General features: G+C 35.2%; 1 protein-coding gene across 1 annotated transcript in view; it reads right to left on the bottom strand.

The window, feature by feature from the left end:
- Positions 1-14,278, bottom strand: part of DENND1B (DENN domain containing 1B) — a 260,225-nt gene that overhangs the window by 28,707 nt on the left and 217,240 nt on the right. The window contains exons 17-20 of the mRNA XM_053909094.1: positions 11,432-11,472; positions 10,421-10,489; positions 5,839-5,895; positions 4,908-5,015 (exon numbers count right to left, since the gene is read on the bottom strand). Coding sequence (XP_053765069.1) covers positions 4,908-5,015; positions 5,839-5,895; positions 10,421-10,489; positions 11,432-11,472 — 275 coding nt within the window. The remainder of the gene's footprint in view (positions 1-4,907; positions 5,016-5,838; positions 5,896-10,420; positions 10,490-11,431; positions 11,473-14,278) is intronic.

The following is a 14,278-nucleotide window of genomic DNA, read 5'->3' as shown; positions in this document are numbered from 1 at the left end:
AGAGATTTCTCAATAAAATAAGCTATATATTTCTTCTCAAATCATAAACCAGGATCTGAAGTTATCCCTACTTAGAATGAAGACGGACAAATTTAGGGTCCCCACTAGTCTAGTTAGTGAACTAGAGGATTGTTAGTGACTTTGGACAGTTACTACCAAGAGAGAAGAAAGTCAGTGCCATTGCGATAAGAGACCTGATGTTCAAGATATATGTATATGCATGAATGGGTAGAGGCCAATTATTAAGTGCTTGTCATGTGGCAGGTATTTTATATATATTATCTATAATAATGCCTATAGCATTCTAGCAAAATGACACGTATCGTTATTACTATTGCACAAATGTAGAAAGTAAGGCTTAGGGACACTGTGTTTTGCTCAAAGCTAAATGCTAGTAGTTGTTTCAAAGTCAAGTCTCTCTGGCTCTCAACACCATACCTTTGTCTCTAAGGGCCCCTCCTCCACAAACATTCCACCCAACACAAAGGCAGGCCTGTAGTGGTTAGGTACTTAAATTCCAGAATCAGTCTGTCTGCTTTTCAATCCCTACTCTGCTCTTTATTACCTGGTAGAACTTTGGCCACATGTCTTCATCCCTTTGCTGTTACTAAATCTGAAAAATGGGGTTAACGGTTCCCAGTGTGCTTGGATTGTTGGGAGTTTTAAAGTAATCACATCATTCACACAAACATGCAGATGGCCTCACTGTTCATCAAGGATCTGTCTCTTCCTCATGTTTTCCAAGTCTAGTCTAGTGTGCTTTGGTGTTACTCAACTCTAAAAACCAAAGTTTGGAAAACAGTAGGAAGGACCTCAGAGCTATCTAGATCACCAAACCCCAGAAGTCCCACTGAATCACATTTCTGTAGGTAACTGAATTCACCACATGGCAAGTCTTTTAAGAGAGGATGGTGATTTGAATAATCAAAGGTAAGATGGGGCCCAGAGACACCGGTTCCTCAGTGAGAGGCCATTTCCAACATGAGAAAGGGACGCTACTCTTCTAGCTCAGTGAGCCTGAGAGAAAGAAAAAAAAAAGTGCATTCTAAGTTTATTTCTACTCGTAGCCTTTATTTTTAAAAATATTTTCTTAGGAAACCAAGCTGTCTTTGAGAGAGGTATTACTAAGCCTGAGTATTCCAAATGATAGACACTGCACAGAAGAGAACAAAGAAAGAAAACTAGATTTCTGTCCCTACATACCTCTCCTGGGTACGTCCACTGGAGGCGAGCTCTCGGGACACTGACTTCATCTGTGGACCTGCAGTATCTAGTCCCATTTCCTGGAACGGCTGCATACCTCCTGAACAATTTTTTTTAATCCTTGTACATTATGAATCATGGTAGGTGTGTTTGTCTCTTCATTTTGGCTGCTAAGCAAGGGAATGGGACTTAGCTTCTTACTGCACTAACTTTCTCTCTGCCTCAAGTCTTACCTAAATTAAATATATTTTAGGGGCACCTGGTGGCTCAGTCGGTCCAGCATCCGACTTTGGCTCAGGTCATGATCTCATGGTCTGGTCTGTGAGTTCGAGCCCCACATTGGGCTTTGTGCTGACAGCTGGGAGCCTGGAGCCTGCTTCAGATTCTGTGTCTCCCTCTCTCTCTCTGTCCCTTCCCCACTCTCAATCAGTCTCTCTCTCAAAAATAAATAAACATTTTAAAAAATTTAAAATAAATTAAACAATTTTAATCTTTTGTTCTAGGATTCTTGGTAAAATATCCATTTATTTTTGGAAATAAGTAGAACATACATAAATAAACATAATGTCTCTGACGTATTGATTGATACCTAGATTCTGCCTTTAACCATATTTGCCTATTCTTAGAAATGCTTACGTATTTAATTGAAAATCTCAATGTGCTCAGATCCTAATATTATTGTGCTTGGAGAGACAGGAGTTAAGACTACTTACTGATTTGGAAATCATCATAAAACAGTATCTTCATGGTTGTAGTATCAGCTTCTATCTCTTGCACAATATACTAGATCATATCTTCTATTAAATCAATGAGACTGGATTACTACTGAAAAGTAAACCAAGGAACCTTCTGTGGTATCAGACCGCAAAGAAAAGGCGGTAGACTATGCCTGGTCCCTACTGACTTCCTTGCCCCAAATGCAAACAATGTATTCTAAGCTCATTTTCTCTGTAGTCTTTTCATTTGTGTAAGTGGCTCGACTCTCATGTGAGAGCTGAGGCAACAGCAACCCACTAGCATAGGCTGACCTTAAACTTACTAAGCTGCAGGTTTATGATACAAAGATCCAGCCTCTAGGTACTTAAAAGTATAGATTTTATTTCTTTTTTTGCAAAGAGGACTCTTGGGCAAATGATGACACGGCAACTAGAGATAGCAAAACTCTTCTGAGATTTTGTCACAGTCCTTAAAACCCTTCTCTGAGAACTGCTTTTCCTGTTTGCCCCTACTACTCGCCACTGTCCTTGGTAACATGGTATTCTCCTTGCTTTTCTGACGAAAGGTTACTGAACCAAGGATTAATGCTGGATCCAAGAGGGCTGTTGACAGTCTTCCAAAAGGAATTGGCTGTGGGAATTGTGGCCCATTCCTAGCAGCTGTTTGAACCAAGGGCCTTGCAAGCTCAATGTCAGGCTCATGGAGGAGCTGAGAAAGACAATCTACAGAATGCACAAAGAACAGCTATGCAGAGAGAAGAACAAGCCAGGGAGAGATAGAGAGAAGCAGGTTAGGAGGTAAAGGGTAGGGAGGGCTGATATTCTTCCTTGATTTTTCCATTTTCTAGCTCCAGTCCTACCAGAGGGCTACATACATTCCTATACCTGGATACAAGCAAAGACAAAACATTAAATTATGATAAGTATTACTGGGTACAAATGATTGGGAGTATGGACTCTTAATAAATTCGGCTGCTAAAATATATATACACGGATATATACACCTATTTACATAATGGAACACACGTATATATATGGAGAATACACACTGACTAAAACTCAGACCACTTGAAAAGTAAAGATTGTTATTCAGACATTAGCAGCACCTGCATAATCCATCTAAACATTTTGGTTTAACAAATTTCTGTTAACCAAGTAAGAAAAGTATATTATAATTCTTAAAACAATAAGCCCTACTTCTCTTAATTCCTGTTAGAGTCATCATTTAGCATATTCACCTGAAAACCACAAAATGCTTATTGATGAATACAGACAGTTGAGTTAATGATTTTATAATAAATGATGGCCATGACAATTCAGGATAAGTATGCGATGAATGTAACCTATTATCCTGTAAGGCTTCCTTAATACAGTTTTCTCTATCAGAAATTGTCTGTCTAGGAATTAACAGAAAAAACAGAAAACCACACATATGTATTATATTTTATAATTTAATTATCATAGAAATATGCTGCCATGTTAAAGAAAGGAAGATTTAAAATTTTTAATGAGGAGCTACAGATAGTTTTCCTAACTTAAAACTAACATTTAGGACAGACGTTTCTCTAATTCAAGTGTTTTCTTTCTATCGTAAAGCATCCTATAAGTAACAAAGATCCCACTGGTTTTCACACAAAAATCTATCCACCATAGTAAATATAACCTAAATGCTCCAATGTTAAGGCAATATAAACATTTTGCAGAAGTTTTTAAGATGCTGAAGCTTGAGAACCAATAGGGATTGAACATACTAGTGATGGAAGAAAAATAGAGCTACTGATTGCAAATCTATCATTAGTTTACAGGTCAATACATGTTTTCCAGTTAACAGTAGTATCCAGAGAAGGTCTCCATGCTTGTGGAATTATTACTTCATTGAAGGGCTTATTTTAAGTCATACGATCAGCATTTACTATCAATACGCTGCAATTAAGCAATACTGATATATAAAAATATAAGCTTATAAATGGATACAGCATAGAGAAGGCACTTAGAATGGTATAAAAAAGGACCCACAAAGGCAGAGATGTGTTTTGTTTCTCCTAGAACACCTAGAATAGTGACTGGTACACAGTAGGTGCTGAATGATCACACGGATAGGTTTTCTTTACAAAGGCAAAAGTTTCCACACAGTTTCACTGACTGTTTCTCCATCCCTAATGACACGTAGAAGCACTTGAAGGCCATCTCTACTCCTACAGCGTCCGCAGATCCAGGAAAGCTAAGTGACTACTGGAGATGGGTTCTCATCGCACTCTGCCACTAACTTGTTATGAGTCTTAGGGTAAGTGACGTGACCATTCTGGCTATCAGCTCTCTTGTCTGTAAACGTCAGTGACCGGAATAAATGAACTATAATCCAGTTGAGGATTCTTTTTAAAAGCTAGTTTTCTAAGGCCACTTAAAATATGATTTGGTGTATACAAATTTTGTATCATTTAAACCTTCAGAAACACACTTATGAGGCAAAATCAGAGACATGCATAGCTTTAATTCTGAACACTTTCCCTCTTCAGGATGGTACTTTACATAATATCAGCATATAAGCAGAAGCTTTAAATATTTATAGCAAACAAATTATCTGACTTTAGAAAAACCAGACACATTACTTTACATTCTAATTTATATAGATTATTTTAATGGTAAAATCCCCATGTATGAGTTTCATTTTACTTCTATAGTAGAAATCTGTGCTTTCCTCCTCCTCATCAAACTGTTCACACTCTAAGACAATCACATGCTTGCCTCTGTCCCCTTACTGGAGAGCTCTATGAGAACATAATAAAGTAGGTAGAGACTGGTATCTGGAACAACTGATTCCTAATACTCTTGCAGCCTGCCCAGATGCCACCTACTCATTTTGACTGTAAATGCAGGTTTTCATATCACATGATAAAAAAAAAAATAATGGGTCCAAAATCGTTCTTAAAGAATTAATCAGAATTACATACTTTTAGAATTTGGAGACATAAGGGTAAATAACCTTACCTGGGCAAGCTTACGCTTTTCTAGATTTCCTCCCTTTTCATTGTGTAATGTGTAAACTGGTGTATATTGTACAGAACCAGAACAGGTCCCATAATCTTCTTCATTTTCCTACACATGAAGAAATATACAAGGAATTATTTTAAAATACTCCTTTTATTACTTTTAGACAAACTATCCGATACAGATGCAAATACCAAAATAATGCTTCAAATGTAAGTTTAAAAACTCTATTTCAGAAGAAAATGCACTTTTATATATTATGCATTAATGATTTCTAAATTAATCTCTTTTGAATAACATGAATAAAAGCTATTATTTACTCTCCATCACAAAAATGGAAGTTTCAAGTAGTATTTGTTCTTCAAAGGTAGATATTCAAAACAACTGACAAAATCTGTAAAGATATAATATGTAATCAAATTGAAAACACATATACATACACATAAATATTCATATACATGCAATATTCATAGATTCAAATACATATCTTCAAACACAATCTTTTATAAATTAAGAACATGCTTCAAATTAAAGTAGCTACAGTTAGAAAGTTCCTATAAAGCCAAATGATGGCATTCCTGGCTTGATTCTGCACCAAAGATCATCTTTTTAAAGAAATTCTCAGCTTGAAGCAAGAATTTCAATTGTGATATCAAGGCAATCAACTTTATGAAAACATACATCCTGTTAAAGCATCTTTGAAGATCTCCGTTGTTCTGTGATAAAATATGCAAACAATAAAGAGATTATTCAGTGGATGCATACAGAATGGCAGATAGTTGCCAGAGGGCTTGTTATGAAAAATACATTCTTGAACAAAGGGCTAAGCATATTTCAAACATCATTAAAAACATAAATCTCATGTGATTTGTAAAGTATGAGCTTCAAACTAATGCAAGAATCAAGGAAGAATGAAAAGAATATGACGTACCTTATGTTTTAGCTTACTCTTCACTTCCTTTATTCCCTGCTTTGCATGATTTTTTGCCTAGAAAAAGGTAACGCAAGTGTCTGGCTCAGCATGGTTCTATTACCACTTAAAGAGTTAGTAGATGAGATCACACTCCATGAAACTTGCTAACTTCATATTATTTAGAAAAAGAACAAATTATAATCTAAAACTCTTAATTCTTCAGGGAAACCACACCACTTACTATTATATCTAAATTAGTGAAAACGCGATTAGTCTCTATTTGCATACTAGTACCATACAAAGGCTAACATTTAGCCTATTTTGCCTCCTAAGCTATAGAAAACACAGCCCAGTCTTAATTTGCAATTGTGATTAACTGGTGGTGAAAGGAGAAAGCACAGCAGCAGGTTATTTGGGCAAATGTTTGGACTTTAAAGAAACGGGCAACTTTACAAAGCTTTACTGAAGTGCTTTTACAGGCAGACACACGTTTTTATTAGCAGAGATATTTTAAAGTTATGGCTATTTCATGTGCAGTTTTTCCGGCATAAATTAAAAGCCACTTAACAAAAGATGCTATCTTCATGTTCCATAGGGAATCTGGCTCCAGTATTTGAGCGTCTCAGGTCCTGATGTGATTCCTGTGGGATATAACTTAACTAAAGACAACTGGCCTTGGCCTTTGTTCCATTGGAAATTCCCACTCAGAGTGGCCACGGACGAAAAGAAAGGAAATTCACATTTATGCTGTGTTTCCTCAGTATTTGATCACGTGCTGGGTACCTAACATGTATCAGCTCATTTAATCATTACAAATCTATGAAGTTAGGACAATTATTATGACATTTTTACAGATAAGGAAAGTGACTCAGAGGAGATCGGTCTGCATAGCCTCATTCCAGATCTGGGTCTATTTAATTCCTGAGTCCAACTTCTCCCCATCAGAGAGGAGAAGGAAGAACTAAAGTTTTTAAAATGTATCTACTGAATCTAAGCCTCACGCAAGAAAAGGCATTACAAGTCTCATTCTACAGACATGGAAACTGAGGTCATACAGACTGAAGACTTTCCAATTCCAATATTCTTGCTCCTACCAAACCGTCCTGCTTCCTGAATTACTTCTAGGAAGAGTGAATACATGTCTTCCCAAGTTCATTTAGGGGAAGGCTCTCATTTCTTTCCGGATAATATCTGTAGTACCTAATATAATATTTGGCATATAGTAACTGCTCAAGAAATGTCTTGAACTCAACTAAACAATTATTTCTTCATTGTATATGAGGCAAAATCAAAACATGCTACACATAGCAAAAGATAACCTAAAACGCCAATAACACTAAATTATATTCCCATGGTTCTTTGGAATTAATAAAGCATTTTCACATTGTTTTATTGTTAAAGCCTCTGAATCTATTTAAAGGGTCCTGTATTAATCCCTACATTCTCATTAGGTAAAAATGAAAAATTACCAAGAAAATGTGCCTGTCTCTATCTTCTAGAATTTTTATCCATATTTGCTCACATTTTGTCATATTCTAATTTACCTAAATATTCTCTAACCTTTCAAAATCCACTTGATTCACACTAATCTTTTCAGAAGCTCTTCAGTATACAGAGTTGAATCTAGTGTCAGTCATGGTTCTGTAATTCATGGACTGATTCCCTTACGCATCTCTTGTCCTACCCTCCTCCACTGACCTCTTTCAGATGATCTGGAAGATGGGGTACAGGCTCTATCCTTTTCAATCTACCAAGTTGAAATTTACCAATAAACAAGTATTCTTTACAGAGAAGCACCCAGCAAATGGCTTTGGCTAATAATTTAAGATACAAAAACCTAACAAGAAAGTTGACTCAGAAACGCTTTTAGCCAAATCAATTATGTATTCACTTTACTGTTATTTTTTAGATTTCTAAGAAAGTGTATCTGTTAATTCTAGCTTTCTTTATGGCCCCTCTAAGCACAGAAAAATAAAAGTATAAAACACATAGAAAAAAATGTTTCAAGTACAGAAAAACTGTTCTAAGTATAGGACAAAGTCATTATCTCCTTCAACAAAATATATTCAGCTCCTTTGTAGTACATGCAAAGTACAGAGCAAAGTAACAGTGATACAAACATGAAATTAGCAGGAACAGTACCTCTCCCCCTCCCAGTACCTGCCACACTCACTGCTCTAACTCAAATAACCAGCATAAGGCCTTCTTCATGGGAGGTACTCAAACAATTTACTGAATGAATGAAAGTTTAAAACACGGTTCCTTTTTTAAAACTTTACTATCTATAGAAACACAAGAAAATAAATTATGTTAAACCCATACAACAGAGATTGGGAGTTTTGTTCATAGTAATTTCTGGTCAAAAGAGGAATTTCAAGAGTTCATATTTCAGAATATGAGCAGCCTGGAAAGATGAGTTTTAGATACAACTATGAAAGTCACAAATTGGCTTTCTTGTCCCAAATCTCTTTGACTTCTTGATTCATGTACAACATGATCACAAGATCATAAGATAAATAAAGGAAAGTGATTAGGTATATTCTAAAGACCTTAAATTGCCTGAAATCAATTTAGGGAATAATCTTTCAGAGAGCACAATTTTTAATCTGGAAACATTTGACTCTTCTGCAGAAGAGCGTTCTCAGCAAAAAAATAAAATACTGATTAGAAAGATAGAAATATGAATAATGAATGAAGTTTTAAATATGTTTGCTTTATTTCTGGGTTTTTGTGGGAAAATATGAGTGAAATTAAGGAAAGAAACACATACTTAGCAAAATAATACAATACATTTTCTCTGAGCCTGAGGAAAAACTTCAAGTGTTTGCTCAAGGAATTAAATGAAGGGCACTTGACTGGGAAACCTTTTTTAGAATCTTAAATGAATGTGAAAAACAAGGCTAGTCTGATGTTTCACATGGCAGCCAAGTGTTACTTCATTGTAAAAAATTAAAATCTCTTCAAAACTGTATATAAATCAAACCACCAGTATTATAGTGAAATAGAGTGATATACACAGAGAGGTTTTCCAGAAAAGCCATGAAACAATCAACCAAAAGGCAGAGGCTGATGTTTCCAAGGTAAAATGATGAAACCTTCCTACTTTTATTTTTATGATAAGGCTTCAAAGAGTTCAGAATCTTGGCACCATATTTTTGAATCAACTCTGTAGATTAGCTGTGCTACTATAAAATGTAATCTTTGAAATTGACTTTTTTTCAACAATAATGGTGGCTACACATATTTGTCATAATTGTACATCACAGCAAGAATATAAGTTCTACGCTTATTAAAATACATTATTCCATTACTAATTCAATCATATCATTTCCTTTACTGAGAAAGCATTTGAAGATAAATTCTTATAAAATCAAAACTACTGCCCTGAATATTTTTTAGAAATATGAAATATACATGACCTGTGGCATTTAAAAAATTACTTCATTGAATACGAATCTACTAGCTCCTACCTCAAGTAGCTCTAGTCTAATATTAGAGATGAAGATGCCCACAGGAAAACCTGTGCTGAAACAGAGGTATGTCTGAAGGTCTTATGAGGACCTGGGAGGTATATAAACCCTGTGAATGTGGGGTTGGAAAATGTTTTCTCAGGGAAACAACTAATGCCTAAACTAAGTCTTATAGGATGAATTAGTGTTTCCTCGGTGGACAAAACCCAGAAATAAATGTCCCAAGTAGTGGAAATGGATTGTGTAAGAACAGAGGCAGAAGAGAAAATCTTGCATTCATGAAACGAGGAGCACTCAGGATCTGGAGAGAGAGGGTAAGCTCGGGGAATTGGGGTGAATTGAAACAGGACACAAAAGGGGTTAGGTCTTGAGGGTCTTAGTTAACACATTAAAGAGATTTTAATTTTATTAATTGTTTATTGTTATTGCTATTGATACAGCTGTTTTTATTTTATTATAAGCCATGGAGAATCACTGAAGAATTTTAATTATGGAGAGTCAAGCATCTTTGAGGGAAAAGAACTTACCCTAATTTTCTGTTTTTTTTTTCTATTTGAACCTCAGTATACAATGAGAATTTAAAATATGTCAATAAATTAAAAAGTCAAATCTCTAAAAATGGCACTTCATTAGGGACTGTTGCAATTTGAGTGCACAATTTTCCTGATTGCTTTGAAATAAAATGAAGAATTGGTTTTAAATTACATGAAGGGAATATCCTTTCTACACAATAATTTCAATAACTGAATTCACTTTGATCAATATTAACTCCACAAATTTTTTAAAAAGTTTTTTTTAGAGAAAAAATGGGGGGGTCCCTCAGTGGCTCAGTTGGTTAAGTGTCTGACTTCGGCTCAGGTCACGATTTCACAGTTTGTGGGTTTGAGCCCCGCGTCAGGCTCTGGTCTGACTGCTCAGAGCCTGGAACCTGCTTCGGATTCTGTGTCTCCCAATATCTCTGCCCTCCCCCCCGCCCCCACTCATGCTCTGTCTCTCTCTCTCTCTCTCTCAAAATCAAATAAACACTAAAAAAACATTTTTTTTAAAGAAAGAAAAAAAATGGGAGGTATTCTAGATTTACGTGTCTGTTAGCTAGGAAAATGTAAAATTTTATCAATAAGAAAACTTACAAATTTATATGCTGTCCGTACAGCTGGAGTTGCTTTGGTCATTGCTGTGTTAAACAGTGCACCTCCTCTCTGCAAACAAACAAACAAACAAACAAAACAAAAAGACGTATTTCCAAAATTTTTAAAACCAGATTAACCTGAAAACAAAGCATTATTAATAGCACAGAAAAAGAGGTTTACTTACAAATTAAACACAGACCTATAGAAGTTACTTCAGATTTAGTCTTTTCAAGCTTTCATATACCATATATGGTCATTTCAGATAAAATGTAAACCCTCTACTCCATTCCTTTAGTTGGTATAATACATGATTTAAAAATCATTTCATCTTTGCAGTTTAGGCAGACTAGAGCAATAGGACCCATCATAGGTATGTAGTTAAAACTTGATAAGAAAGAAATATAATCTGGGCACCAGGGTGGCTCAGTCTGTTAAGCATCCGACTTTGGTTCAGGTCATGATCTCGCGGTTCATGAGTTCGAGCGCATCAGGCTCTGTGCTGACAGCTCAGAGCCTGGAGCCCGATTCAAATTCTGTCTGTCTGTCTATCTGTCTCTCTCCATCAAGAATAAATAAACATTAAAAAAAAAAAGAAATACACTCAAACAGTTTATCAACTGTTTTAAGGTTGGGCAATACAGTCTAAATCTCTGGAGGTGAGTTTTACATTTAATAAAATCGTATTAACAAAACACATTACCAGAAATGATAAAACTCCTCTCAAATCCTATTTCTCCTTCTAATTCCTTTGTTCTAGGATATAATATAAAGTGACAAAAACATCTTGATTTTCAAATCAAGCCATTTATCTCTGAACAAAAGCTTTCCATTTTAAAATTATGAATATCAAACTATAATAGCGTAAAATAAAAATATTTAAAATGTGACAAAATACACAAACATTTTAAGTATTGCTAATAAATAGCATAAGTATAAGCAGCATCCTTTTAGTGAACATTTCTCCATATATTTTGAGTGAAGGAAGAAGTAGTGGTGGAGGGTTATCATTACCTTGACTGTATGCACCCACTGTTGATATGACCTCGGGTTCCCTGGAATATATAAAAATAAGATGTCAGGACTATTTGATCTAAAATATATCCATCAACTAAAATTCATCAAGAACTAATACGTCCAGGATTTTAACAAATTTTGTTTATCTGCAATGTTGTGAAAAAGGCAATAGTATTGTAGAATAAACTGCTCTAATTCTTAGAAACACGGTAATTAGCATTTCCAAGAATAGACCCAGTTTTCTTTAGTCACATATGAAGGTAATATGTCAAAACACTCTATCTTCTTTCGTTTTAATGCTGCATTCAGAGAGGAAAAATATGCTGTCTCTTTTAAAATCCAAGGTTCCTATGTCTTTTATACCATATTTTGTGTGTTATGTCTATGTTGTCTTTAAAAAGTTTGCCTCTTTTATGCAATTAGGTTCACTTAAAAATAATATTGCAAGTGCACAGAGAAAGAAAAAACTAAAAAGGAATTAAAAAATGCAAAAAACGGGGCGCCTGGGTGGCTTGGTCGGTTAAGCCTCCGACTTCGGCTCAGGTCATGATCTCACGGTCCGTGAGTTCGAGCCCCGTGTCGGGCCCTGTGCCGACAGCTCAGAGCCTGGAGCCTGTTTCAGATTCTGTGTCTCCCTCTCTCTCTGCCCCTCCCCTGTTCATACTCTGTCTCTCTCTGTCTCAAAAATAAATAAACGTTAAAAAAAAAAATTAAAAAAAAAAATGCAAAAAACCAGGGGTGACTGGGTGGCTCAGTTGGTTGAGCATCCAACTCTTGGTTTCAGCTCATGTCATGATCTCATGGTTCAGGAGTTCAAGCCCCACGTTGAGTTCTGTGCTGACAGCACAGAGCCTGCTTGGGATTCTTAATCTTTCTCCCTCTCTTTGTCTCTCAGAATAAATAAATAAACATTGTTTTTAAAAATGCAAAGAACCTTGAAGACAAAATATTCTATAGTTTTTAAATATCAACATTAATTGATAGCAAATTTTACTTTAATGCAATTAAACTACAGTCATAGTTCTGTAGATACTCTCTAGTTGTAAATCCAAGGTTGAAAATATAGTATCCAAGGAAATATAAAACAAACGAAGGTTTTAGTCTACAGGGCATTGTGGTTATTAGAAAGTTCAAATGCTGACCAATTCTTTTTTCAAAAATTTTTATTCAAATTCCAGTTAGTTAACATACAGTGTAATAGTAGTTTCAGGTGTACAATATAGTGATTCAACACTTCTGTACAACACTTGGTGCTCATCACAGGTGGACTCCTTAAAACCAGTTCTAAAAACCTAGTAATCATATATTTGGTTCCAAGTACAGTAATTTAATCAATAAAATGGTATTAGAAGGCAAAAAAAAGAACACAATCTCAAGTAATGTTTATATATATCAAGGCTTAGATTTCATGTACCTTCTTCATTTAAATGCTTAAAAAACATGGCTATTCAAAGACTATCTGGTACAAAGAATCCCTAAAACAGATTAAGGTCTCTTCTTTTTTTTAATGGAGGTATAATTTAGATATAACATTATATCAGCTTCAGATATAGAGCATAATGATTCGATACATTGGGAAATGATCACCACAATCAATCTAGTTAAATCTGTCACCATACATGTTCTCCACTTGTGTATAGTTGTGTCCTTTCAAAAAATTCATTACCTTGCTGTCATAAAACAGAGGCAGAATGATTCCAGCCCAAGAATTTATTTCCAGCTGTTCTCTTTGCATTCCTAACCAACATCAGGCAAAATGTGTTCAGCTCTAAAATTACTCCTGTAATTAAAAATCTTTCTCTACTTTAAAAAAAAAAATCAAGAAACAACCCCCATTGCTAAAAACATCGCTTACGACTCAGCACAGCACTTAACTGGAAGAAAACATATGGCAAAATATTTTTTTTCTAATTTTGTGAAATGATTATAGCAAAAAGTGTCTACTTAAAATAGCCTGTGTAAGTGAAATGTGCACTGTTCAAAACCTATGAGTTCCAGGTGGTATTTGGCCTGAACAATTTTTCTGAAATCATATTTCACTTGCAAAATGACAAAAATTCAAGTTATTGTATTTGTATTGTATTTATTTCTAAGGAGATTTTATTAACAAAAAAAGTAAACAATATAACTATATCCAGATTGTTCATATACGCTTACCTATTCAAAGTTCTCATCAGTTCATATATTTTTAACTTCTCTACTATAAATGGTTGGGTAGAAATCACACATTTAAGGGCTGGTTATCACTTATAGTATTCTGGGAAGAGTTTTATTTTCATTCTCTTCCCAAAATGAATTTAAGAAAGTGGAAAGAAAACACTAACTTCTATGTGATAACTATTTAGCATTTTGGAATACTTGTCATCCAGAAAACAATTTTTTAAAGGCTCCAAACTACAAAGAAAATAGCTAGCAGAAAACTTCAGCGCAGTTAGAGAAGAGTATCTTATTTAGAGTTGTGAGGAATAAAAATAGCTCATATTCAGCTCTTCACAGGCCACTAAATGTTTTTACGTACATTACCTTATTTGAGCTGTGTTTTTGTACTCTAAAATAGGCAAAGCAGGTAGTGTCTTAAGCAGCACATTCCAAGCACAGTTCAATGAGGAGTCCAATAGATCAGGGGGCTCAAGTCCACTGTATCTTTGTAAACTATGCTATTTGGGACCAGTCCTTAACCTGGTTGCTACAATGTTACTTAGTATAGTACCTAGCATATCACAGACACACCATACATACAAGTTTTATTGCAATAACTCGCCAAATGAGGAAACTGAAGGTTCTGAGGTGGCCCTAGGTCACAAAGATAGCAACTGAGGAATAATAAGAATCCGGGTATTTGAA

The sequence above is a fragment of the Panthera pardus genome, unplaced genomic scaffold (assembly GCF_024362965.1).
Source record: "Panthera pardus isolate Hobbes unplaced genomic scaffold, ASM2436296v1 HiC_scaffold_21, whole genome shotgun sequence".
In the NCBI taxonomy this organism is placed as follows: Eukaryota; Metazoa; Chordata; class Mammalia; order Carnivora; family Felidae; genus Panthera; species Panthera pardus.
Note: the sequence above shows the minus strand (reverse complement) of the source record. Positions and strands in the feature narration are given on the sequence as shown.